The 27,037-nt window shown below is 45.7% G+C and overlaps 1 protein-coding gene across 2 annotated transcripts in view; it reads right to left on the bottom strand.

Moving 5' to 3' along the window:
• CEP164 (centrosomal protein 164) overlaps positions 1–27,037 on the bottom strand; it is a 166,198-nt gene that overhangs the window by 16,328 nt on the left and 122,833 nt on the right. For both annotated transcript variants that reach the window (XM_030221251.1, XM_030221252.1), the window contains 8 exons: positions 21,363–21,431; positions 18,561–18,745; positions 11,538–11,667; positions 11,161–11,216; positions 10,728–10,935; positions 10,196–10,303; positions 2,377–2,494; positions 1,285–1,578 (listed from right to left, as the gene is read on the bottom strand). In XM_030221251.1, coding sequence (XP_030077111.1) covers positions 1,285–1,578; positions 2,377–2,494; positions 10,196–10,303; positions 10,728–10,935; positions 11,161–11,216; positions 11,538–11,667; positions 18,561–18,745; positions 21,363–21,431 — 1,168 coding nt within the window. The remainder of the gene's footprint in view (positions 1–1,284; positions 1,579–2,376; positions 2,495–10,195; positions 10,304–10,727; positions 10,936–11,160; positions 11,217–11,537; positions 11,668–18,560; positions 18,746–21,362; positions 21,432–27,037) is intronic.

The raw sequence follows: 27,037 nt of genomic DNA, 5'->3' as shown, positions 1-27,037 counted from the left end.
GGCCTACTTGAGGAGAAGCTCATTGTTCTTAAATCAGAGCCTAAATGACTTGATAAAATGGAATGGTCTTGCAGGTTCTCCATAGAAGGTTTCTTCACTGAAGTAGGGCCCATGGAGAAAATAAATCATCATGCTCAAGGACCCCACAGTTTAGGAATTAACCAAAGGAACTTCTACTCTCCATAAGAGTAAAGAGCCAATCCCTATGGAAACCAGGTGCCCACACTCCCTCAGTAGTGATCCAACTCTAGGCACTAAAAATTGTTCAGACCGCTGCTTGCTATGCCACTGGGTTATCTAGAATTGGAAATGTAGAGAGATCACTATTACTCTGAGCTCCCTCAGAATGCTAAAATAAAAAGGATGTGAGAAAGTCTTCCCAAACTCTGAAGAGAATAAAATCTCTGCTCCCTGGTATTCCTCTCAGACTTCTAACAAACTATGATATCCCTTTCCACTGACAGGACCTTCCTTTAAGAATCAGCAAAAAAGGCAGAAAGCCAGTCTGCTCTGATAAAAATTTAGTAACCAGAGTTGCTTCAGAAGGCTGCCTAAGATGGCCAATCATACCGTGCTTTGCTACCTGTGGGTTTCCAAGGTGCCACTAAATGTTACTTTTTTATTATTATTATTATGTTTTTGCCCAAAGGATAGTTGATGTCAGGTCCTGGTTTGTTTTATGTCAGCACTCAAATAGAGGGCTCCAGGACAAAAGACCCATTGACTGCAATAAGAATGGTCCGCTAGGGGCTCCCTCCAAAATGTGCACCAAACATCTCCTCAGGTGCTTAGGCAGTGCTACTACACAAGACAGCTGCTGTGGCCTAAACATCATTCAGGATGCCACTCTCACCAGCAAAGACAGGTGGATGCAACACAAGCTCCCCAAGCCAGCTGTATGAAAAGAAACTCTCCACAACTCGTGCTGCTGTTGCTGGAAGCCCTCACCTGCAACCGCACATCTGCTCCAGATCAAATTAAATTTGCTATATGTCCTTTTGTTTGTTGTTGTTTTGGAGCATAAAATCTCAAGTAAGATACCCCTCTGCTAAACTGATGTTCAGTTCTCCAACTGGGTCAGAAGCTGCTTAAAATATTGAGCATCTAAGGCTGCACAGTGCCCTTAGCTGAGGAAGCACCCAGGACTTTCATTTTGTCCTATCTCCATCCACTGGTTGACAGGCACAACCACAGATTCTGGACTGGTCTGGTTAGGATGCTCAGGAAAATGGTTTTTTTAATGGTTTTACTTTGGTTTATCATAAGCACCCAAAGGCCCTTTACCTGGGAAGTACTTGTGCCATTTCTCAGTTAACATGCTGTCCACAGTCTGAGCAGTTGAGGTTGCCATGCTGGGGTTGAGTCCTGTACTCCATGCCCACTGACCAGGAAGCTGGCCTCTTGCTAGCGAGGTGTAAGTAGAAAGAGGTATACCCCCAGCATTCAGAGCTGAAGGGACGATAGCAGAACCCAAGACGCCAAGGATGCTGTTCAGTTCTGTGGTGATGCGGTACAATGATTCACTCAAGTACTGGATCTTGCTGGGCTGAGAGAGTTGTAGTTCTGGTTTCAAGTCAACTAAAAGGGGGGGGAGGGGTAAAGAAAAATAATGTGCAACAACAAACTCTCTACCATGCTACTGCTTGATTAACCATGTTAAAGTATATTCTCTGCCTAGCTAATAAAATACCATAATTTTAAACAAAATAATACTTTGGAGGCACTGCATCCTTCTTTATGCAGCGAGTAAAAGAAGAATCTGTTTCCTGCTTCTGTCAAGTTTACTCTTCCCCTGTGCATTTTATTTTGGGACCTTGCTTCTGCAAGGGGCCCTACTGTACTTAACCTTGAAAATAAACATTCTACAATGAAAGTTGGATTCATTAGTCTGATGGAGTGGTATAAATGTAATGGATAAGTTAGGACTACCAAGACCGGCCCTTAGGGAACAGAGCAGAGAAAGTAGGCATTCTTTATACAAAATAAGTGCAATTCAAAAAGCTTCATAGAAGGGTGACAAAAATGATGAGGATGGAACACCTCCCTAAGAGTGGCTAAACAGGTTAGGGTTTTTCAGCTTAGAGAAAAGGCAACTGAGAGGGGCTATAATAGAAGTTTATAAAATTATGAGTGGGGCAAAAAGGTTAAATATTGAACGATTGTATAACCTGTCAAACAACACAAAAATCTAGTTCGTCTAGTAGATTCCCTACAACCCCAACCAAATAACTCTCCCCTTCTCCAGGAAACATAGTGCATTTTCTTATTTCCTTGACAGATTTATGGTGAAGGGGACAAATGCCTAAACTGAACCAAAGAATGTATGCCTTACTATCTAATATAAGATAGCAAAGCATGGTAAGAAAGGATCCTTACATTGATGTAGAGGTAGATCTGTGCTCATTATGCTACTGTTGGTCTCTTCTGAGTCACTAAGGTCAAAAGTCACCATCTTTTTGCCTGTTGCACCTTTTGGTTTGTCTTCCTCGGACAGCTACAAAACAGAAGGTACACAGCCCCTAATAAGTAGCCCTTCTTGCACTAACACAATGAATATTTGTCTGAAACAGTCTAAAGTAGTGACATGTTAGTCCACTTCTATAATCCCTAATATATCAATCACTTCAGCCAAAGACTGCATAGGTGACACAACCCATCCAGAATGACCCCAACTTAACTTTAATAATCTGAAACCAAAACAAGAAAAGGAATACTCTGAGTATTGAGCAAAATCTTCACTGCTAAACCTAAAATGTTAAAATCTTGGGGCAATCATATTTTTATGATTTTCTTGCATATGGAATAACCAGGTCATCATTTGCATCAGCAGATAATGCTAGAGCCGGGGGGGGGGGGGGGGGGGGGGGGGGAGAAGAGCAGGGGCGTAGGCAGACCTGCCATTTTGGGTGGGCCCAGAGTTAACCTGGGTAAGCCCTTCCAACCCCCACCCCTACTCCTGTACATACATACAATATAGTGTTTTTAATGACCCGATGTCTGCCAGTTTCTCTCTGAACCCCCTCCCCCGGTCCTACCTCAGAGCTGTTGCCCGTCGCAATTCCTATAGGCAACTTGTGCCGGGCCTGCAGGCTTCTCTCTACAATGTTCCCGCCAAAGAAACAAGAAGTGACATTACTGAGGGCAGGACATGATAGAGAGAAGCCTGCAGGCTGGCGCAGGATGCTTACAGGAATTGCCACTGGCAGTAACTCTGAGGTAGTCCGGGAGGGGGGGTTCCACAGAGAGATGGGCAGATGTCAGGCCACGAGTGGAGAAGAGGGAGAGAGAGTAGTGAGGCACCGCCACTGAAGAGTTTGGGGGGGGCCTTATGGGCTGCTGACTGGGTGGACCTGAGGCAAGAATGTGTAGGCCTGTGCCCACCCAGGCCAACCCTTAGCTAAACCACTGGAGGAGAGTGGGGGGGGAGGAGCTGTCACATAGAAAGATCTCTAATTCAACTCCATGCAGCAGAAACATACTAAAGCAGGCCTCAAAAGCCATCTGCATGGGAAAATAAGATTGTCTGAAAATAATGCACCTTAATTATGGGTGAAAAAAATACACCTTGCTCCACCAAGAATGTACATTTTGCTTGCATTTTTGTGGAAGAATTTGTAGAGTAGGACATTTTATGTTGAGGGAGGCAACAGCATGAGCAGTTTTGGTGCAAAAAGCAGGTACAAATCTGAATGGGTGCTTTTATACTTTTCTAAAGGGAAAGTACAAGTGGCCTTTATCAGCCTGAACAGTTTCGAAAATTGCCCTCTATGTTCCAACATACCCTTGTAAAGGGTATGATACATACCTGTAGCAGTTGTTCTCCGAGGACAGCAGGCTGATTGTTCTCACGACTGGGTGACGTCCGCGGCAGCCCCCACCAACCGGAAAGAAGCTTCGCGGGACGGTCGGCACGCAGGGCACGCCCACCGCGCATGCGCGGCCGTCTTCCCGCCCGTGCGCGACCGCTCCCGCCAGTTGAATGACTAGCAAAAGATGAAACACACAACTCCAAAGGGGAGGAGGGAGGGTAGGTGAGAACAATCAGCCTGCTGTCCTCGGAGAACAACTGCTACAGGTATGTATCATACCCTTTCTCCGAGGACAAGCAGGCTGCTTGTTCTCACGACTGGGGTATCCCTAGCTCTCAGGCTCACTCAAAACAAGAACCCAGGTCAATGGAACCTCGCAACGGCGAGGAAACAACAGGAATTGACCTACGAAGAACAACTAACTGAGAGTGCAGCCTGACCAGAATAAATTCGGGTCCTGGAGGGTGGAGTTGGATTTACACCCCAAACAGATTCTGCAGCACCGACTGCCCGAACCGACTGTCGCGTCGGGTATCCTGCTGGAGGCAGTAATGTGATGTGAATGTGTGGACAGATGACCACGTCGCAGCCTTGCAAATCTCTTCAATAGTGGCTGACTTCAAGTGGGCCACTGACGCTGCCATGGCTCTGACACTATGAGCCGTGACATGACCCTCAAGAGTCAGCCCAGCCTGGGCGTAAGTGAAGGAAATGCAATCTGCTAGCCAATTGGAGATGGTGCGTTTCCCGACAGCGACCCCTAGCCTGTTAGGGTCGAAAGAAATAAACAATTGGGCGGACTGTCTGTTGGGCTGTGTCCGCTCCAAGTAGAAGGCCAATGCTCTCTTGCAGTCCAATGTGTGCAACTGACGTTCAGCAGGGCGGGTATGCGGCCTGGGGAAGAATGTTGGCAAGACAATTGACTGGTTAAGATGGAACTCCGACACCACCTTCGGCAGGAACTTTGGGTGAGTGCGGAGCACTACTCTGTTGTGATGAAATTTAGTATATGGAGCATGAGCTACTAGGGCTTGAAGCTCACTGACCCTACGAGCTGAAGTAACTGCCACCAAGAAAATGACCTTCCAGGTCAAGTACTTCAGATGGCAGGAATTCAGTGGCTCAAAAGGAGGTTTCATCAGCTGGGTGAGGACGACGTTGAGATCCCATGACACAGTAGGAGGCTTGATAGGGGGCTTTGACAAAAACAAGCCTCTCATGAATCGAACGACTAAAGGCTCTCCAGAGATGGCTTTACCTTCCACACGATAATGGTAAGCACTAATCGCACTAAGGTGATTCCTTACTGAGTTGGTCTTGAGGCCAGACTCTGATAAGTGCAGAAGGTATTCAAGCAGGTTCTGTGCAGGGCAAGAACGAGGTTCTAGGGCCTTGCTCTCACACCACACGACAAACCTCCTCCACTTGAAAAAGTAACTCTTTTTAGTGGAATCCTTCCTAGAGGCAAGCAAGACCCGGGAGACACCCTCAGACAGACCCAACGCAGCGAAGTCTACGCCCTCAACATCCAGGCCGTGAGAGCCAGGGATTGAAGGTTGGGGTGCAGCAACGCTCCGTCGTTCTGCGAAATGAGAGTCGGAAAACACTCCAATCTCCACGGTTCTTCTGAGGACAACTCCAGAAGAAGAGGGAACCAGATCTGACGGGGCCAAAAGGGCGCTATCAGAATCATGGTGCCGCGGTCTTGCTTGAGCTTCAGTAAGGTCTTCCCCACCAAAGGTATGGGAGGATAAGCATACAGGAGGCCGGTCCCCCAATGAAGGAGAAAGGCATCTGACGCTAGCCTGCCGTGTGTCTGAAGTCTGGAACAGAACAGAGGCAGCTTGTGGTTGGTCTGAGAGGCGAAAAGATCCACCGAGGGGGTGCCCCACTCTCGGAAGATCTTGCGTACCACTCTGGAATGGAGCGACCACTCGTGCGGTTGCATGACTCTGCTCAGTCTGTCGGCCAGACTGTTGTTTACGCCTGCCAGGTACGTGGCTTGGAGAAGCATGCCGAACCGACACGCCCAACGCCACATACCGACGGCTTCCTGACACAGGGGGCGAGATCCGGTGCCCCCCTGCTTGTTGACGTAATACATTGCAACCTGATTGTCTGTCCGAATTTGGATAATTTGGCAGGACAGCCGATCTCTGAAAGCCTTCAGTGCGTTCCAGATCGCTCGGAGCTCCAGGAGGTTGATCTGCAGATCCTTTTCCTGGAGGGACCACAGACCCTGGGTGTGAAGCCCATCGACATGGGCTCCCCACCCCAGGCGAGATGCATCCGTCGTCAGCACTTTCGTGGGCTGCGGAATTTGGAATGGACGTCCCAGGGTCAAATTGGTCCGTATGGTCCACCAGAGCAGTGAAGTGCGGCAACTGGTGGAGAGGCGGATGACATCCTCTAGATTCCCGGTGGCTTGGAACCACTGGGAAGCTAGGGTCCATTGAGCAGATCTCATATGAAGACGAGCCATGGGAGTCACATGAACTGTGGAGGCCATATGACCCAGAAGTCTCAACATCTGCCGAGCTGTGATCTGCTGAGACGCTCTGGTCCGCGAAGCCAGGGCCAAGAGATTGGTGGCCCTCGCTTCGGGAAGGTAGGCCTGAGCCATCTGGGAATTCAGCAGCGCTCCTATGAATTCCAGAGACTGAGTTGGCTGGAGATGGGACTTTGGGTAATTTATCACAAACCCAGCAGCTCCAGAAGTTGAATAGTGCACTGCATCGACCGGAGGGCTCCTGCCTCCGAGGTGTTCTTGACCAGCCAATCGTCGAGATAAGGGAACACGTGCACTCCCAGCTTGCGTAGGTAGGCCGCTACCACCACGAGGCACTTTGTAAACACTCGTGGGGCAGAGGCGAGCCCAAAGGGCAGCACACAATACTGAAAGTGCCGTGCGCCCAGGCGGAATCTGAGATACTGTCTGTGAGCTGGCAGTATCGGGATGTGAGTGTATGCGTCCTTTAAATCCAGGGAACATAGCCAATCGTTTTTCTGAATCATTGGCAGAAGGGTGCCCAAGGAAAGCATCCTGAACTTTTCTTTGACCAGGAATTTGTTCAGGCCTCTCAGGTCTAGGATGGGACGCATCCCCCCTGTTTTCTTTTCCACAAGGAAGTACCTGGAATAGAATCCCTGCCCTTCCTGCCCGGGTGGTACGGGCTCGACCGCATTGGCGCTGAGAAGGGCGGAGAGTTCCTCTGCAAGTACCTGCTTGTGATGGGAGCTGAAAGACTGAGCTCCCGGAGGACAATTTGGAGGCAGGGAGGCCAAATTCAGGGCGTATCCGTACCGCACTATTTGGAGAACCCACTGGTCGGAGGTTATGAGAGGCCACCTTTGGTGAAAAAATTTTAACCTCCCTCCGACCGGCAGGTCGTCCGGTACGGACACTTGTAGGGCGGCTATGTTCCCATGGATCCAGTCAAAAGCCCGTCCCCGGCTTTTGCTGTGGAGGCGCAGGGGGCTGCTTAGGCGCACGCTGTTGACGGGAACGAGCGCGCTGGGGCTGTCCCTGTGCCTGACGAGGCCTTCGGGCCGGCTGGTTGTACCTACGCTTCGCAAAAGAATAGGGTGCAGCCTGCCGGGCCCGGGAAAAACGCCCGCCCGCGGGGGCGGGTGCTGAAGGCGCCCGGTGGGAGAGCTTGTCGAGAGCGGTTTCCCGCTGATGCAGTTGGTCAACCATCTGCTCGACCTTCTCGCCAAAAATATTATCCCCCCGGCAAGGGACGTCAGCCAGTCTCTGCTGGGTGCGGTTGTCCAGGTCAGAGGCACGCAGCCATGAGAGCCTGCGCATCACTATACCTTGGGCCGCAGCACGAGATGCCACGTCACAGGTGTCAAAAATCCCCCTGGACAGGAACTTTCTGCACGCCTTCAGCTGCCTGACCACCTCCTGATAAGGCCTGGACTGCTCCGGCGGGAGCTTATCGACCAGGTCCGCCAGCTGTTGCACATTGGTCCGCATGTGGATGCTCATATAGAGCAGGTAAGATTGGATGCGGGTCACGAGCATGGAGGATTGGTAGGCCTTCCTCCCAAATGAGTCCAGAGTGCGAGACTCCCGCCCCGGGGGCGCCGAGGCGGTATCCCTCGAACTCCGTGCCCTCTTGAGAGCAGAATCCACGACCGCTGAGTCATGGGGCAACTGGGGCCGCATGAGCTCTGGGTCAGAGTGGATCCTGTACTGGGACTCTGCTTTCTTGGGAATGGTGGGGTTAGTTAGTGGTCGCACCCAGTTCCGAAGCAGCGTCTCCTTCAGGACATTGTGCAGCGGTACCGTGGAGGACTCTCTAGGTGGTGATGGATAGTCGAGGACCTCGAGCATCTCGGCCCTCGGCTCTTCCACAGAGACCACGGGAAAGGGAATGCTTATGGACATATCCCGCACAAAGGAGGCAAAGGAGAGACTCTCAGGAGGTGAGAGCTTCCTCTCCGGTGATGGCGTGGGGTCCGAGGGAAGGCCCGTAGACTCCTCTGAGGAGAAATATCTCGGGTCTTCCTCTTCCCCCCACGAGTCCTCATCCTCGGTATCGGACATTAGCTCATGTAGCTGAGTCCGGTACCGGGCCCGGCTCGACGTCGAGGCACCGAGGCCTCGGTGTCGTCGAGCGGTGGACTCCCGCGCCGGCGGGGACGGAGCTCCCTCCATCGACGTCGACGGGGACTCCACCTGCGTGGCGGTCGAGACCGGCACCGCAAGCGGCGGCGGTGGCGACAGCCCCGGCGCCGGGCTAGAGCTCGCCGGCGCCACAGTCATCGGCGCCGGGGGCGCAAGCACCCCCGACGCCGGCACAGCCTGGCGCATCAGCCCTTCCAGGATCCCCGGAAGGATGGCTCTGAGGCACTCGTCCAGGCCCGCTGCCGGGAAAGGCGGTGGGGCCGGTAAGGGTGTCGGTGCCAGAAGCTGCTGGGGGCCAGGAGACGGCACCGAGGTGCCGGAACCCCGACGCGTCGGTACCTCCACCACCGACGGAGATCTCTCCTCTCTACGATGACGCTTCGGCGTCGACTCCCCTTCAGGGTGCACCGAGGGCTCCCGGTGACGGCGCTTCTTGTCCTTTTTCCGGTGCACGTCACCGGCGCCGGAGGGCATGGAGGAGGAGGAGGTCGATCCCCCTCGGTCTCGAGGGTACCGGGTCCGACAGGGTTCGGTCCCGTGGCTCACGAGCTGAGGGAGTGACCGGGGCCGACAGCCCACGCGGCCTCTCAACCCCACTCTCACCGGCGGACCGGCGGGCCGACGGGACCTGTTCTCCTGGGGTCGCTGCCATCGGTGCCGATGTCTCGGGCATCGATACCGGTACCGAAGATCCGGCCTTCGATACCGATGCCGTCGAGGTCGACGTCGAGGGGCCGGCGCAAGTTCCAAAAAGACGGTCCCGCAGAACTTGCCTCGCAACCTGAGTCCGTTTCCGGAGACCGAGACACAGCGCACACGACTTGAGATTGTGCTCCGGCCCGAGGCACTGGAGGCACCAAGCGTGGGTGTCGGTCTGCGAGATCGGCCGGCCGCAGCGACCACACTTTTTAAATCCACTCGGGACCTTCGAGGACATCGACGGAAAAATCGCGTCGGCGAAGTCAAAGTCGGCAATGGTGGCTAAAATCACACCACGAAAAAACTAGCCGACCGAGCGGCCACTAGGCCGCAACGAGGCGTCCCCGCTGGAAGCGAGGGAAAAGGGGAGCGCGTGCTCCACACGCGCAGTCTTTTTTCTTTTTTTTTTTTTTTTTCGTAACAGAGAAATACTAAAAGGAAATTAAACGAAGCGCGATCCGCGTATACGCGATCGCAAGAATCCGGCGGCTGAAGTAGAGAGAGCGGCAAAGCACGACTCTCTCCAGGCGCGGAAAAAAAGGAACTGGCGGGAGCGGTCGCGCACGGGCGGGAAGACGGCCGCGCATGCGCGGTGGGCGTGCCCTGCGTGCCGACCGTCCCGCGAAGCTTCTTTCCGGTTGGTGGGGGCTGCCGCGGACGTCACCCAGTCGTGAGAACAAGCAGCCTGCTTGTCCTCGGAGAAAATATGGTCCCAAGCATATTAAGTTAGCACAATAAAAGGATAGCACAACTTTTTAGATTATCTTTCTTTCCTTAATGAAAGAATTGGGGCTCATCTCAGGCATAAGGGACCAACTGTGTTGACAAAAACCTGAGAAACTTGCAAACTTTATACATTTTAAACTTAAACTTTCTTTGCTAAAATACAGTTTGAAAACTTTGCTTTAAAAGTGCTGTTGCACTGACAGCAGCTGCCTAGCTGAGGGCAGTGTTATACAGGGTAATGTCCTAATACAGGCAACAATAGAGATTAGATTGGGATATTGTCTCAAGGAGAGGAAGGTCCAATCTAGTACATGATGCTACGAACAACCTCTTCCAGTAGGGAGGACTCCAATTCATTCAGCTTCTCTTCTTTCTTGCGTAGTAGCACCTGTCCCTTCCACATTGCTGCCTTCATCTCATTTAAATGTTTTGCCTCCTACAGTAGACCAGCAGTGCATCCAGGGATAAAAAAAAAAAGAAATCAAATCATTAACTCTTGGGGAGGGGGTGTTTTTGTTGTGTTCTTAATTTTAACAGACTTTGATTTGGTCTGCTGAGTGAGCTCTAGAAGCATATGAGAAGTCACCTGTTGAATAGGAAAACAGCACAAGAATATAAAAGGATTCTGATTGCGTGAATGGTGCCAGAAATGATATCTCTTATCATTATTACAAAGGTCAGTGGTAAGAGAAGTGGTAAGAGGCCCTGGGGTTCACTAAGTATGTGAATTTGGATAAGAAGCAATATACTACAATCAATCAAACTTCTAAAACTTGACAACTGGGATATCTTAGTAGATGAAGGCAGACAAAAATCAGTTGACACAATTTGCCTAGTTATTTTGATCCATACTATAGTACCTCTTCTAGGTTTCTGCGTACATCCTCAAGGATCTGGGAGCTCTCTGGGTCTTGCAGCTCCTCCTGTGCTTTGTGCATGTCATGGCGCCATTGCTGCCTGGCAGCTTTCAGAGCAGTTTGCCGCTTCCTCATAGACTTGGTCTGATGCATCAGAAACTCTTTAGCATTTTTGATGGAGACTCCCTCTAAAGAGATCAAGTGTCTTACGCTACAAGGGTGAGAGATATGAGTGATCAATCACAGCTGCTAGGTAGGGTCAAGAGGGACCTGATGTCAGAGACAGCCATGCTTCAGGACATAAAGACTGGTTAGGGAGGAGAATACTGAAATTAGGAGAGCTTGAGGCTACACTTCAAGGAAAACATAAGTGAAAATAGAACAGTTACCACTTTGTACACAACAGTACTGTATTCAGCAACCTTCTGTTACTTACTCGCCCCAGCTGCTCTGGTCACCTTTAGGCAGAGAAGTCAGTTGTGGTCTTGCATGCTGCAGAATGCGAGATGAAAGGCAGTAAACAGCTGAATTTTAGGATAGGGTGCATAAAATCAACATGCTCCCTGCCCTCAAAATCTAATATATTGCCAGGACCCCTGACTTTAACAATATAGTGAAGATACTTATCTGTAGCAAGTATTCTCCGAGGACAGAAGGCTGATTATTCTCACAAGTGGGTTGACGTCCGCACCGACGTCGACTCACTTGTGAGGATAATACAACCTGCTTGTCCTCGGAGAAAAGGAATTACCCTAACAAACAGCACTAAAATGGGAAAACTCCCATGACTGGAGAAACAAAGTCTACACTCACTGTTCTTCGTGAGGTGTCTCTCAAGTCCTCCACACGCAGCTCCTCTTCAGCTGTTGGTGATGGGCCACCATCTTCCATGCTAGTCTCTTTCAGTATATCCTGTTTGTTCTGAATCTCAGCCTCAAGTTCACTACAGTAAGACGATAAGAGTGAGGAACTCTAGTACACAATACAATTATATGCCAGTGATCACTGCTCCCAGAAGGATGTGCCAGACTCACAGCTCTCTCAATAGCATGTGATCTGTTGTGAAGAATGTGGTGTTTGCAATATTGTAGATAAGCATCGTTAGGCCCTCTAATCTGATCTCTGGCTTATTCCTCACTTTTTCACTATAGGGCACCTGCTGTAACTATAGCATGCATGTTTGACACCAGTACTGACTTTGTTTTTGCCACCTCTCTTGAGAACGCATTCCATGAAACCACTTCCACCTTTCAAGAATGCTTTTCAACCCCTTGAATGTTGTGTGATAGATAATGGACAAATCAATAATTTAAATCCTAATTAATACTCTAGAGCTGTTATTCAGTAAGGATTACAACATTTAAACATTAAAAACTATATTTGGTGTCTTAAATATATTCACATTAGGTATTGCTTTGGGAGGACTGAGTAATTTGCTGTTGATATTCTCTGTGAATAAACTGATGCTGAACTGCCTCCAAATTCATCTCTGCCTTCTATAATAGTCTAAGGAATGATAAACAGCCATTCTTTGTAGACAGCACTGGGGAATACAAGCATACGCCAGGTGATGTCATCTGACTGAGCCTGTGTGTAGGAGTTCCTTTAATAGTTCAGAGAGGTTTTATTAAACCTCTCTGAGCATGTGCAGAAGTTCCAGTGCTGTCTCGTTCTCTCAGCTCCTCCTCAGTCTAATTTGTCCACTGGTAACTTCCTTCGTGCCTCTGTGCTCACTTCAAAATAATCGTTTTAGTTTCAGGCCAGTTGCTCTCATCAAACCTCTCCCAGACTGCAGGAAACTTTTTGTTTCACTTTTGTTTTCTCCTATGACATAGAAACATAAGAATAGCCATACTGGGTCAGACCAATGGCCCATCTAACCCAGTATCCTGCTTCCAACAGTGGCCAATTCAGGTCACAAGTACCTGATAGAATCCCAAATAGTAGCAAGATTCATGCTACTGATCCCAGGGACAAGCAGTGGCTTTCCCCATGTCTATCTCAATATCACACTATGAACTTTTCCTCCAGGAACTCGGCCAAACCTTTTTGAAACCTACATACACCAACTGCTGAGACCATATTCTCTGGCAATGACTTCCACAGCTTAATTATTCATTGAGTGAAAAAATATTTCCTCCTGTTTGCTTTAAAAGTAGTACCATGTAACTTCCTTGAGTGTCCTCTAGTCTTTGTGCTCTTTGAAAGATTTAAAAAATCAATTTACTTTTACCCAGTCTACACCACTCAGTATTTTGTAGACCTTTATTATAAAAACATAGAAACATGACGGCATTTAAAGGCCATATGACCCATCCATTCTGCCCATCCTCTGTAACCCCTAATTCTTCCTGTTCCTAAGCGATCCCTCATGCTTATCCCATGCCTTTTAAAATTCTGGAACACCACCTCCACCGGGAGGCCATTCCACGACTCCACCACCCTTTCTGTGAAATAATACTTCCTTAGGTTACTCCTAAGCCTATTCTCTCTTAACTTTGTTGTATGCCCCCTCATTCCAGAGCTCTCCTTCATTTGAAAAAGGCTCTCTTCCTGTACATAAATGCCCTTGAGATATTTAAACGTTTCTATCATTTCTCCTCTCTCCCTCCTCTCTTCCAGCTTATACATGTTGAGGTTCATTATATCCCCTCCTCAGTCATCTCTTTCCCAAGCTGAAGAGTCCTAACCTCTTAAGCCTTTCCTTTTTTGCAGTAAACTTTTATTAAAGTAATGCAAATAAACAAATTTTGCATACATTAGCATTATAAACAGAAAGCTCCAACCCCCTCACCAATATCCCTCCCTCTACCCAATAATACAGTGGCATGTATACAGCATGTCTCAAGGCCAGTAAACAAGGGTGCTCCCCTCATGAAGAGGGGGTTCCAGATCTTGTCTTCCATTGTTCATAAACTTGCCCAAGTGTCATAAAATTTAGTCAATCGTCCTTATCACAAAGCTGTAAGCTTAGATAATTGGAAAATAGAATCCAGATTCTGCAGAATTCGAGATGGAGGAGGTAGGATAGCTTTTTTCCACGCTTCTGCAATAACCAACTTACTAGCCATGAAAAGCAGTGTGGCAAGTTTGTGTTGGGGGGACAGTACTTGTTGTTGGTTTATGATGCAACAAACAATACTCTGCTTGCAGTGGGTACGTCTTCCCCAATATTTCCTGCAGAGTATCAGTAATCAAAGCCCATTGGGTCTTTACGATTAGACAGGTACACCACATGTGAAGGAAAGTCCCCCGCTCTCAACAGTCTCTCCAGCACACATCCAAGGTTCCTGGAAACATTTTCTTGAGTTTCACTGGTGTATAATACCATCGATAGAAACTCTTAAAGCCATTTTCAATCAGATTACTGGCAACAGATACTTTAAACAAATATTTAAATGACCTTTCCCATTGTTCCCCCGTAAAGGATGTATCTAGATCTTGTTCCCATTAAAGTGCAGCGGGATTTTAGATAACAGAAGAGCTGGATATATGCGGGTAATACTTCCCTTAGCTTCCTCTGCACGGAGGGCTGGTTCTAATAAGGTTGTTCTCTTAAGCTTTTTCTCATATGAGAGGAGTTCCCCCTTAATCATTTTAGTTGCCCTTCTTTGAACCTTTTCTAATTCTGCTATATCTTTTTTAAGATACGGAAACCAGAATTGCACACAATACTCAAGGTGTGGTTGCACCATGGAGTGATACAAAGGCATTATAATATTCTTTGTCTTATTTTCTCTCTCTTTCCTAATAATTCCTAGAATTCTGTTTGCTTTTTTGGCTGCCGCCACATAATGGGCAGGAGATTTCAGCATATTGTCCACAATACACCTAGATCTTTTTCTTGGATGCTGACTCCTAAGGTGGAACCTAGCATCGAACAACTATGATTTGGATTATTCTTCCCAAGGTGCATCACTTTATACTTGTCCACATTAAATCTCATCTACCATTTGGATGCCCAGTCTTCCAATTTCCTATGGTCTTCCTGCAATTGTTTACACTCTGCATGGTTGTTAACAATTTTGGATAGTTTTGTGTCTTCTGAAAATGTAATCACCTCACTCGTTATTCCCATTTCCATCAACCAACCAATACGATTAGGCCATCACCCAGCACTTTTAATGCAGGATAAGGGTCAGAGCTTACACCTCAATCTTGAGATCTTATCCTTAACAGCCTGGAGATAGACAGCCAGCTAAATCTTGCTCAACCTTGCATAGTCTCTGTGAAACAAGTACTTTTAGCTTCATGGAAGCCAGCAATGTGAAAATCTTATCAATCTAAGATAGTACCATTTCCTCACCTGAGCTCGGGCTCAAAACAAAGAACCTGTTACTTGTTTTTCAACAACAATTCTAGCATATTTGCTACGTATTTGGAATCAAGGCCTCAAAACACAATATGCCTCCTTCATAGCATGTAACTCGTCATTTATCCTACTGTCTCCCATTTTATGAGAGGCCTCATGAACGTAAAACGACCTTTACAGACCCCTTTGACCTCATGGGATCTTGATATTATCTTGACTGCACTAATGGATCAACCTTTCAAGTATCTAGGAGCAGCCTCCATAAAGTATTTAACCTAGAAAAAGTTTTTTTCTTATTATCCACCGTTCATCCAGTTTTTCCATAAGCATACTTCTTCTCTGCATACATCCAACATTTTGATGTACTCTACCACCTACACTGGATCAAAGACACTAGAACATCCACTCAGCTATCCAGCTCTTATAGCCCAAGTAAGAAAGGCTCATCTATTTCTAAAAGAACTCTAGCACAATGGATCTCTAATTGTATTTCATTTTGCTATTCGCTTCAAGGCCTGCAACCTCCTGGTAACACTGGACCTCATCACCTTCAGAAGAAAGCCACTTCAGTAGCTAGTTTTCAAACAGCTTCTATTACAAACATCTGCAGAACTTCTACTTGGTTCTCAGTTCACATATTTACCAAACAATACTATCTCGACCAGTCTTCCACCCGAGATGCAGCTTTTGGTCAATCTCCAGACCACTAAGACAGACAATTTATGGTGGCCCTCAGCTTGTGACTCACCTGGAGTGTGCCTGCACTCCCTAATGCCATCTGAAGTGAAAGTGAACTTGCTCATCTTTAACAGAAGTTCTCAGTAGACAGCAGGAGAATGCAGCCACAATCACCCTCCCCCATCCCCTGAAGAAAAAGAAAACATACAATTATTCTATATGCTTTAGCTCTGACATAGATTGAGGAGGAGATGAGAGAATGAGGTGGAGCAGGAATTCACTTGCATGATTAGAGAGGTATAATAAACCCCTCTCTGAGATATTGGAGGAACGCAGGCACACAAGCTCTGCCAGATGACATCACCTGGAGTGTGGCTGTTGTCTACAGAGAACCCCTGTTAAAGGTAAGCAACTTAATTTTGCAATTCTTAGGAAAGAAATGGGATGGTGGTGATGTTACCGTTTCTGAAGAATCCTGAGAAGATTATATTAATGTCTTCAAAACTTGATTCTTAATATTAATGAACCTTAATCATTTTAATTTTATTTATTGCACAAAATATGTGGATCCATGTTAAAAATACAGATAACTTATTCACCTAGAGGTGGTTCTGGCTCTGGAACTGGCACAAAGGAGGTTAGCAATCCATTGGAAAGATGAAAGGGCACCACATCTATGAAGGACTGACATTTGACTCATTATCTTGAAAGCAGTGGACAAGCAGCCTAGTGGTTAGACTAACAAACCAAGAACCAGATAAACCAGAGTTCAAATCCCATTGACACTCCCTGCGATCTTGGGCAAATCATTTAACCTTCCATTGCCTCAAGAACAAACGAAAAAAAAAAAAGTTCAGGGGTCCTGGGAAGGAAGTGATGTCAACAATGGGAATTGCACTCTTCCTTTGAATCAGCAATTATGGATCATCATGCACTATGGTAAAAAGTGGAAGATTTAGAGAATAGATCGAGACGCCATATCTTGAGAACTCAGGGAGTGTCTGAATCACAATGATGTCAACAATGGGAATTGCACTCTTCCTTTGAATCAGCAATTATGGATCATCATGCACTATGGTAAAAAGTGGAAGATTTAGAGAATAGATCGAGACGCCATATCTTGAGAACTCAGGGAGTGTCTGAATCACCACAATATGAGGCTTGTGCGTCCTTGGTGAAAGACTTGAGTAAACACCTTTTGGATTTATACTCACCTATTGAGAGCACATTGGGCACTGGACCCCAGAAGAGAAAAAAAAAAAGCAGAGATATTGTTTACTTTTTCTGATTTTATCATAAAGGAGCGTATACTAACAGTGGTGTGCAAAGCAGGCTTGATTCAGTGGAAAGATATTAAATTAGAAATATTCCAGGATAATTTTTATGCTCTGAAAATATCAAGTACAAATGCGCATACCCCTTTGCTTTAGCATTCTCGATCAATGGTGTTACCAAAAGAGTCAGAACATCAGAGGAAGCCTGGAGCACCCTAGTCCAACTTAAAGTGCAGAATCTTCCAGAAGACGTGCAGCGTCAAATCACCCAGCATCTAAAGAAATCTCCATCACAACATTGGAGTTTGACACACCAAGCTCAAAAGGTTGCCCATCACTGGTCTAGATATTGCTTTCATACAGGAAACCCATTTGCTCCCAAAAACAGTTAAACTCATACACCATAAAGCCTGTAGGACCTCCGCCAACAAAGTTGACAACTCCTGCCATCTAAAAATCCTGTTACTGTTTGGTGAAGAAAAGATTTGAGAGATATGAAACCACAGAGGTTGCTGGAGGATAGATCCAAGTCATCTTCAAAGCACGTTTTTCCTATGCCCAGATTTAGAGATTCTGAGAAATACACATCAGGAAAGTCAGGGGCTTTCCAGCACTCAACGTTTCAAGGCTGTAACACTTCCTTCATTCAGAGAGGAAAGAAACTACCCAGGGACCTCATACCTCAGGGATTTCCAGAGGATGATGCTCTAGGGGTCCATTTCTCTCAGGAAAGGGTCAAAGGACTTCTTACTCTGTTTTACAAGGAATGCACCAGAACCACACTTGACCATACAGGTCTTGGATGTCATAAAACAAGGATACAAACTGGAATTTAACCAAACTCACAGAATTCTTCTTAGTCTCAACCTTGTCAAGCTCCTACTACTGTAGAACCACAAGTCTGCTCTGAGATGTTGCGGCAGCCATGTTGAGAATGAAGTTGCTAGTGCAGGAGTGAGTTGGGTTCACTCCTGCTCCCATCGCCCCCACTGGACCACCAGGGACCTGAGGTAGATTGGGAGGGGGGGCTATCTAGACTGGTGAGTTTGGGTGACCTTCCAGGGAGCAGGTGGGTAGGATGGGGTTCCCATTGTTGCAGGCTGGGGGGGAGGGAACACAGAGGGAAGAGGGCTATTTCAAGGGGCCAGGAGAGGGCTTGGAGCTCTAAAGGAGAAATTGGAAAATTATGCATGTGCCAGCTGATATTCAGTGCCTGTACCCATGTAGCTAAACAACCAAAGTTAGGACTGCTTTTTAAGCAGTTCTATTTGGTTGCTTAACTATGGCGGGTGCTGGCACTGAATATTGCTGGCACCTGCATAACTGCCAGCTCCTCCCCAACACTGCCCTCGTACCACCCCTGACCTGCCCACTTAACATGGCCTTTCTGTGTAGATATTCAGAAGCAGAGCCTGGTTAAGTACCGCTCAATATCAGGGTTTAGGCAGACCCAAGCGATTCAAGTGGGCAGGAATATCTCCCGCCCACTTAAATCACTTTGAATATCGGGCGGAATATATCTTTTTCTCCCAGCATGACAAGATGCTGTGAGTATGCTTTACCCTCTCATACCTATTATGTTTCTGTAGTCGTTGACTTCGCCGCTGCAGCATCTCCACCTTGGCTTCCAGGTCTGCCTTCTGGTCCTGCAGTTCCTCTAATGTCCTGCGAGACTGCCTGACTGACTCTAAAACATGCCGATGCTCTTTTTTCGACTCCTCAAGCTCCTGCCTGCTGAGCTGTGCAGCCATGGCTTCCTGAAATTGAAGCCAAAGCAGATGTCAAGAAGAGGCCATAAAAGCATCTCTGACACACACTACGCCAAACATTGCAAAGTAGTCTCAGCTTTTACTGCATGCAATAGGGCTGCCTGATTGGTAACACTGGTATGTATTACAACAAGCATTTCCAGAATTCTGAATTTCAAAGGCACAGTAAGGATATTCTGACATAGAAAAAATTTTAAGACAGTATTTTGAGGTATTTTTTTCATGGGAAATGCTGCTCATCCAATGGTCATTCAGGACCAAAAGAAAAGGAAACCACAGCTTTCTTATCATTTTCTTGCTGTGGTAGCTGACCTTCGTACCCCCACAAACAGAACATTTGCTATTATCCTGCAGCGCTGCCATACTGAAAACACATCAGTGACGCTGCTTTCATACAAACTCCTCAAATCTTTGCTGGTGGATATGGGGGGAGGGGGTACCTTTTATCCTACATGGTAGTCTTGTCAGAGGTCCAGTTTCTCTGGGGCAAGAGGAGAGTAAATCTTTGGGTATTACGGGTTTCCCTTGGATACTACTTCTTCCCCAGGTTTATTGGGATGTGGGGGAGGTAGTTATTCCTCATTAATCCAAAGCTCTATTTTCTCAGTTGCTACTGGGGGCTTGTTTCACTATAGCTTTATTTTGGAAGTGAATCCTTGGGATTACCTAGTGGAGATGCTAGATGCAAGATGGGACCATCATGAAGCTTCCACACCAGGCAGCAGGTTAAATCTAATCTAATATTGTAATTTCTATACCACCTTTTCCCAAAAAATTGGATCCACAGCAGTTTACAGTAAATTATAAAAACATTAAGACAGATTAGACATTAGTTGAAAAACTTCTGAAATAGAACTGTTTAAAGAATTTTATGAAACAGGAGCAGAGTGCCTTTAATGAAAAAGGAAGGGTATTCCATATTTGCAGTGCTATGTATGAGAATGATTTTTCTAAAAGCCTCTTAAAATGAACAACCTTAAAAGATGGAAAAACTAAATCAAAGTTTTGTTTCAACTTAGCTGTTTTAACCCCATTGGAGAAGCTAATTAAAGAAAGAAATTCTTCTGGAGTCATTCCATTAAACATTTTAAAGATAAAACAAGCCTATTTAAAGTCAACAAGTGCCTGTAATGGAAGTCAATGAAGTTCAGCAAAAAGAGGCAATACATGATTGAACTTTTTTTTTTTTTTTTTTTTTTTTTAAATCAAATCTAGCAGCTGTATTCTGAATAAGCTGTAGTTTTTTTTAATAAGTCAGTAATTCCCCCATAAATGGTCCATTTTTGCAGTATCATCAGCATGCTTAGGGAGATCTCATTATTACCATGCAGCAGTCCTTTGTTATGCTTGATTTTAGGTCTGTGTTGTATTGTGTACATCTAAAATGGCATTCTTATTGTGCTATGGTTGGTTCGTTGCCTTATGCATTGTTATAACACCTTTGTGTGCTGTTAAAATATGTAATAAAAAAACTTGCCCCTAGTGGTTAGGGTGGTGGACTTTGGTCCTGGGGAACTGAGTTCGATTCCCGGCACAGGCAGCTCCTTGTGACTCTGGGCAAGTCACTTAACCCTCCATTGCCTGCCGCATTGAGCCTGCCATGAGTGGGAACGCGCGGGGTACAAATGTAACAAAAATAAAAAATGACATATTTATTACTGAACACATGCAGATCAGCACAGGAAACAAATGTCATCTGCTATGCAACTCCATGCTCATTTAGCTAAAGCATTAAAGTCTTCCACCATTTAGTAACACAAGAAAAGCAAACACTGGGTCTTCAGGATTGAGGAAAATGTTATCCTTTAATTCAGAGAGAGACCCTCTGCTGCTCAACATCAGCAAAATTCGCCCTTTCCTCTCTGAACACACCACCCGAACTCTCGTCCATGCTCTCATTACCTCTTGCCTTGACTACTGCAACTTACTCCTCACTGGCCTCCCACTTAGCCATCTATCCCCCCTTCAATCTGTTCAGAACTCTGCGGCACGTCTCGTATTCCGCCAAAACCGATTTACTCATATCACCCCTCTCCTCAGGTCACTTCACTGGCTTCCAATCAGATACCGCATCCAATTCAAGCTTCTCCTTCTTACCTACAAATGCATTCAGTCTGCTGCCCCTCACTACCTCTCCTCCCTCATCTCCCCCTATGTTCCTGCCCGTAACCTCCATTCACAGGACAAATCTCTCCTCTCTGTACCCTTCTCCAACACCGCCAACTCCAGGCTCCGCTCATTCTGCCTCGCCTCACCCTATGCTTGGAACAACCTTCCTGAGCCCTTACGCCAAGCCCATTTTCAAGTCTTTGCTTAAAACCCACCTTTTCAATGCTGCATTCGGCACCTAACTCTTACCATTCACTAAATCCAGACTGCCCCACTTGACCGCCCCTATCGGACTGTCCGTTCACTTGTCTCTTAGATTGTAAGCTCCTTGAGCAGGGACCGTCCCTCTATGTTAAATTGTACAGCGCTGCGTAACCCTAGTAGCGCTTTAGAAATGTTAAGTAGTAGTAGTAGTGAAAGGCAGGAAACATTTCTAGGATGTGGAGCACTATACCTGGTGATGAGTTCATTATCTCCTGGAATAAGTGACACTTACTTCTCTGATCTTTGCAATTTCTTCCTCTTCTTCCTGAAGTTGTTGTCTCTTCTTACTTATCATCTCTTCCTGGAATTGCAAATATGGATGACCATCATTTAATTCTGACTGGGCCAATACTTATATGAAGAGTGATTTAAAATAAAATCTCCACATTATATAAATTCCTCTCAAATACTCAAAGAACGCAACAAACCTTAGTTAAAAGAAAACATTTGGTCTTACAAGCTAATTGTCTTTCCCTGAGTTCTATCAGACCAGTCCACTATACATGGGTTATGCCTCTCAGCCATAAAGTAGAGGCAGAAAACAAAGACTTGTAAGCCCTGCCCTACATAGGGCATCATGCAGCTTCCTGGTCTTCAGTATTTCTGTAACAAAGTCAATGGAGAAAACATCTCCCACATCCCATAGGAAAGGAGGGGAGAAATCCAGGCTTTTGAACATGTTTAAAAAAACTGCTCATTTGAGAGATCATAATATAGCCCTTGACAATTCACCATTCACACAATCATGAGTACTATATCTCTTCTATAAATTAGAACAAACAATAAGGCTGGGCTCTGGTCTGGACAGTAAAGACTCAAGGAAAGAAAAATTAGCAGGTAAGACCATATTTTCATTGCTCATCCAAACTTTTCCAATACATACCATAAATATCCCCAGGACACTTGATTGAATGCTTTCTCTATATCAAAGTTCCCTACCCAAGTGTCTTCCTCACTACGCTGTACTATGTCTATCCATGCCAAGACCGGCTTGATATTGATAACCCCGGTTCTACCAGTTCCAAAACCTACCTGTTGTTTCACAATTAGATCTGACAAGATAACACTAATCCTATCGACAAACAACTTTGCTTAGATATTTTTGCTACTTTTTATTTATAACGTCAACAAACTATCTGGTACACAGTTGTTCCTTTCATGTACCAGCAATACATGAGAAATTCCTGCTCTCCACCCCCCCTCTTCCTTTACTATATCCTCCCCAATCCATCCCACCTCCTTTCTGTACAACGTGTCTTGGCAAATCCATGACTCCAATTCCCCATTTACATTCTGCACAAACTCCAAATCTCTTCCCATTTCCCGATGTTGCTGTATTTTATGATTCTCCAACCCATTATGCAACACATTGCCCTTATGTCTTGCGTGCCTATCACCATCTTTGTCCTCATGGGTTGCTTCCTTTGTTTTTGTTTTTTTCACAATTTTACAATGAATTACAAGATTACACTCTTGATACAGCAAAGTGTTTATACAAGTCTAAATTCCTATTTGGAACTAGTATAAGAAAACTAATAAAGATAATTTTAACACTCAAGTCCACTATAAGTAGATTCAAGATTTCCAATTACAGGAAAATTCAAAAGAGAGTATTAAAGTTAGTCAACATTTAGTACTGGACAGAATAATATTAAATTAAACTCCAACTGTTCCTTTAGAAGATATGAATGATGACAAGTGTGAAGGATCCATGAAAACATACTTAGACGAGTTAAGTCAAATTATGCATTTACAAGGAAATCATAAATATAATATTCCTCCAAGCTGGAGAACGGCAGGCTTTAATAACAAAAATTGTTTTTGCCTTTTCTGTCTCTCCTTTGAAATATCTGGAAACAAATTTATTTTTAAACCAAGAAACGTTTTCTCCCGATTCTTAAAAAACAATCAGAAAAGCCATGATTTATCAGGAGTTAAGGCAACAGTTGCCACCAAAGTGGCTGCTTGGACTTGATCTGTTTCAGAAGTTTCTAGAAATGCTGACAAGTCTAAAGAATCTTTTCTTTCTTGTTGAGACGTTGCCTTCTGCGGTATATAATACACCTGGTTAAATGGTGGCAAGCTTGCTTCAGGAATTTCTAAATTTTCGCGAAGATATCTCTTTAACATATCAATAGGTTTTATCATGTTTATTTTAGGAAAATTAATAAATCTCAAGTTATTATTCTTCATAAAATTATCATATAGTTCTGTTTTTCTTCTTAAATATTAGTAATATCTTTCAGCATTACTGCTTGTAAGTTTCCCAAACAGTCTTTTCAATATTTACTTGTTTTTCACTTAATGATTTTATGTCCACTTCAGTTTTTAATAATCTCTGTTCAATTACAACTTTCTCGGATGTAGCACTTACTTTTTGAGTAACAGTTAATATAAACTGGGAAATCAAATCCCATAAGGAGTCAAGTGTTACCTCTGCCGGTTTCTCCAAAATCTTTAGAAGAATATCACTCAAATTTTCAGAATTCTTCACTGATTCCATATCTTGCAACCCCGGAGACATCTTAGCAGTACTGCTTTCCTTGAGCGAATTCAACTGACGCTCGGGCTGCCCCTCAAGTTGGAATGGAGCTTCCACCGCGAGATTTCCACTCATTGGGGGAAAAGCAGTCGGTCCATCGAAGGGTGAGCTAGTCGACTGCAGCTTCGGAGTACAATGGTTGGGGACTCAAGGTGGCATCCTGTCCCAAAGACGCCGATACCTCCTGCACCGCGCCGGCGCCCTCTAGGGATTCACCCACCATCTGCCGATTCTGACCCAAGGAACTCACAAATCGGTCCATAGGACCTGAAGGTAAGGAGGAAGGTGACAGCGAAGCTCAAGCTGTTGACCTTCCGCGTCTTTTCGGCATTCTTGGAAGAAAGGAAATGTGAGCTCCTCTCAGTGTCAAGATGCTGGCGGCCATCTTGGATCTCCAGCTTTTCGGGCTGCTTCCTTTGTTTCCAGTTTGCAACAGGTAATTTTCATGCCATTACTTACAGTAGCAGTAGGAGCTCAACTTGTTCCCTTTTAAATCCTTAGGGATATCTATTAACAAAAATGTCTTAGGATCTTTCTCCAAATCTCTCCCCCATTAACTTATGTAGCAGGTCCAGTACCCTGTCCCAAAATGGCATCACTCCATCACACTCCCACCATATATGCAAAAAGCTTCCTTCCTCACTGCAACCTGTCTAAAACTGCCCTTCCTTTCTGCCCTTACACTTAGTATTCTGCTCTGGAGTGAGGTACGTCCTACATAACATCTTGTAGCAGTTTTCATGTAAGGTAGCAGAGGATCATCTTTGTAACTGAAACATAATTTCTTCCCACTTCTCTTTCTGCAATTCCTTCTTTAAATCCTTCTCTCATGCCCTGATAAAAACAAATTTCCCCTTCCTAGTGGATAGTGTATGCAGAAATGTTAAATACTTTGATGTTCATGAAAGAAAATCCTAAAATACTTTGGTTAGGTAAACAGCAAGATCTGTTACCAGACATTAGGCCACTAAGCTTAAATGATCACTCACCTATAGAGCATTCAGCCAATAAAGGTTTTGAACCAGGGAACATATACCGGGAGTATCAGGGGTGGAGAAAGAAAGGGCTGAATAAGTTGTGGCAGCTGGTTACGGAGGAAGGAGATATGAGCTTTTGGGACTTTCAGGAACAATTTGACCTATCACAGAAAGACACTATCTCAAGAGGGATAGTAGATGATGATGACGGCACAAAAAGACCTGCACGGTCCATCCAGTCTGCCCAACAAGATAACTCATACGTGCTACTTTTTGTGTATACCCTACTTTGATTTGTACCTGTGCTCTTCAGGGCACATACCGTATAAGTCTGCCCAGCACTATCCCCGCCTCCCAACCACCTGCTCCGCCTCCCACCACTGACTCTGGAACAGACCGTATAAGTCTGCTCAGCACTATCCCTGCCTCCCACCACTGGCTCTGGCACAGACCGTATAAGTCTGCCCAGCACTATCCCCGCCTCCCAACCACCAGCCCCACCTCCCACCACTGGCTCTGCCACCCGATCTCGACTAAGCTCCTAAGGATCCATTATAACAAGTATAACAAGTATAAGGCCACTCAAGAGCAACTAACCATCATGGAAGAGCTATTCTTGAAGCATACGGGGGGAAGGGGATTGCTATTTAAAATATGAGATTTTTCCTCATCATTCTCAATGCATTTTTCCTCAGAATCTTTGAGCCTTAATTCCACTTCTGGCATTCCTCTTCTGCCCAATATACCTGAAAAAAGTCTTGTCACCTCACTTTACTTTTTTAGCCATTTTTTCTTCTGCATTCCTGTTTTAGCCATTTTTTCTTCTGCATTCCTGCTGTCTCTGTCAGCTTTGTCTGGTATTCTTTCCTGTGTTGTTCTGGGGTCTACAGCAGTATACTCTGTTTCTTTGATTAGCAACCATTCACATTTGAATTGAATCATTTGCTTACCAGCCTTCTACATGGAAAAAACAAATATAACAGCATATATAAACTGTAAATCCCCGTCTGGTATACATACTAGATTTAACATTCTCATGAAACTTTTCAATTTCTTCCTATTCCCCTCCTCCCCCTCAATGATCAATCTAGTTTGTGGATAACAGTGAAATTGAAGTCCCCCACCCACCATCGAGATCCATAGGGGTATCAACTTAAAACCTTCCCAAGCTCATCATAAAAAGGTCCATGTTGCTTGTTTGGAACATATGCCACCAGAATTAATGCATGCTCATTAATATCCACCTCCACTATCACATACCTTCTTCCCTTCTCCAACTCATGTACCTCCTTCTCAGCAGTTTTGATATGCAGACACCCACTCCTCCTTTCCTCAACTCCATATCTTTGTGTGGGTACTGGGTTTCCTGAATAAACAGTACATCTATTCCTAACTGCTGTGCTTCTTCGAAAGTCATTTACCTCCCCCTCCCCCCTGAATTTTATCCCTAAAACATTAAGGATCACCACTTACCCCTCTTGCCATCCTCCCTCCAGCGTTCTTCCCCTCCACACAGTTCCTCCCCAACCCCTCCCTCCACTCCCCTCTCCCCCGATTATGCTCAGAGAAACAATGATGCCCTGCCTGCCCTGTCCCCCAGTTTAGCCTCCCCTCTTCCTCCTCCACATTCACTCCTTCACACCTTGTACCCAGATATCCCTCCTCCCTTCCTCCTACTGGCAAAATCCTCAAAGATCCTCCATCAGATCCAATTGCCCCCATTCAGTTCCCAAAGTCTAGCATCCTACGGTCTTCTCTTCTCTTTCAGTTTTGCTGGCTTCTTTCACACCCCTTTCTGATATTCCTCTGCTGTGTTTTCATCATTTTCTGCATTCTTCCTGAATTCATCTGGCTAGGCTTTGGGTTACCATGAGGCTCATCTAGTCCAACCATTCCTTTAGGGCTCTTTTGGCCTCCCTCTGCCATGGCCCTGTAGGTGCTTCCAACCATACCAAATGTGAACAGTCAGCAATATTGGATCTTATCCTACTGCAGCTTTGCTGCCACCTCCTCAAAATCCCTGTGTTTCTTCAAGGTGAGAAAGAAGATTTGAAAATATCACAACTACTACTACTACTATTTAGCATTTTTATAGCGCTACAAAGCGTACGCAGCGCTGCACAAACACAGAAGAAAGACAGTCCCTGCTCAAAGAGCTTACAATCTAATAGATAAAAATAAAGCAAGCAAATCAACAACCTCGTTTCCTTCCCAAGCAAAAGTTTGCAAACACCTCATCCTGAGTACTATCATTTCTTTCACGCCATAACCGTGCACACAAATAACTATGGGGTAGATATTTAGCCAGCAGCGCTTAGCATTCTGCTGACCACCACCAGCACTATTCCCAGAAATTCAATGCGAGGTATGTTTGGGCTCCAGCACTGA

Source organism: Microcaecilia unicolor, chromosome 12 (assembly GCF_901765095.1).
Source record: "Microcaecilia unicolor chromosome 12, aMicUni1.1, whole genome shotgun sequence".
Lineage (NCBI taxonomy): Eukaryota > Metazoa > Chordata > Amphibia > Gymnophiona > Siphonopidae > Microcaecilia > Microcaecilia unicolor.
The sequence above is the reverse complement of the archived record's forward strand: the minus strand, read 5'-3'. Positions and strand labels throughout refer to the sequence as shown.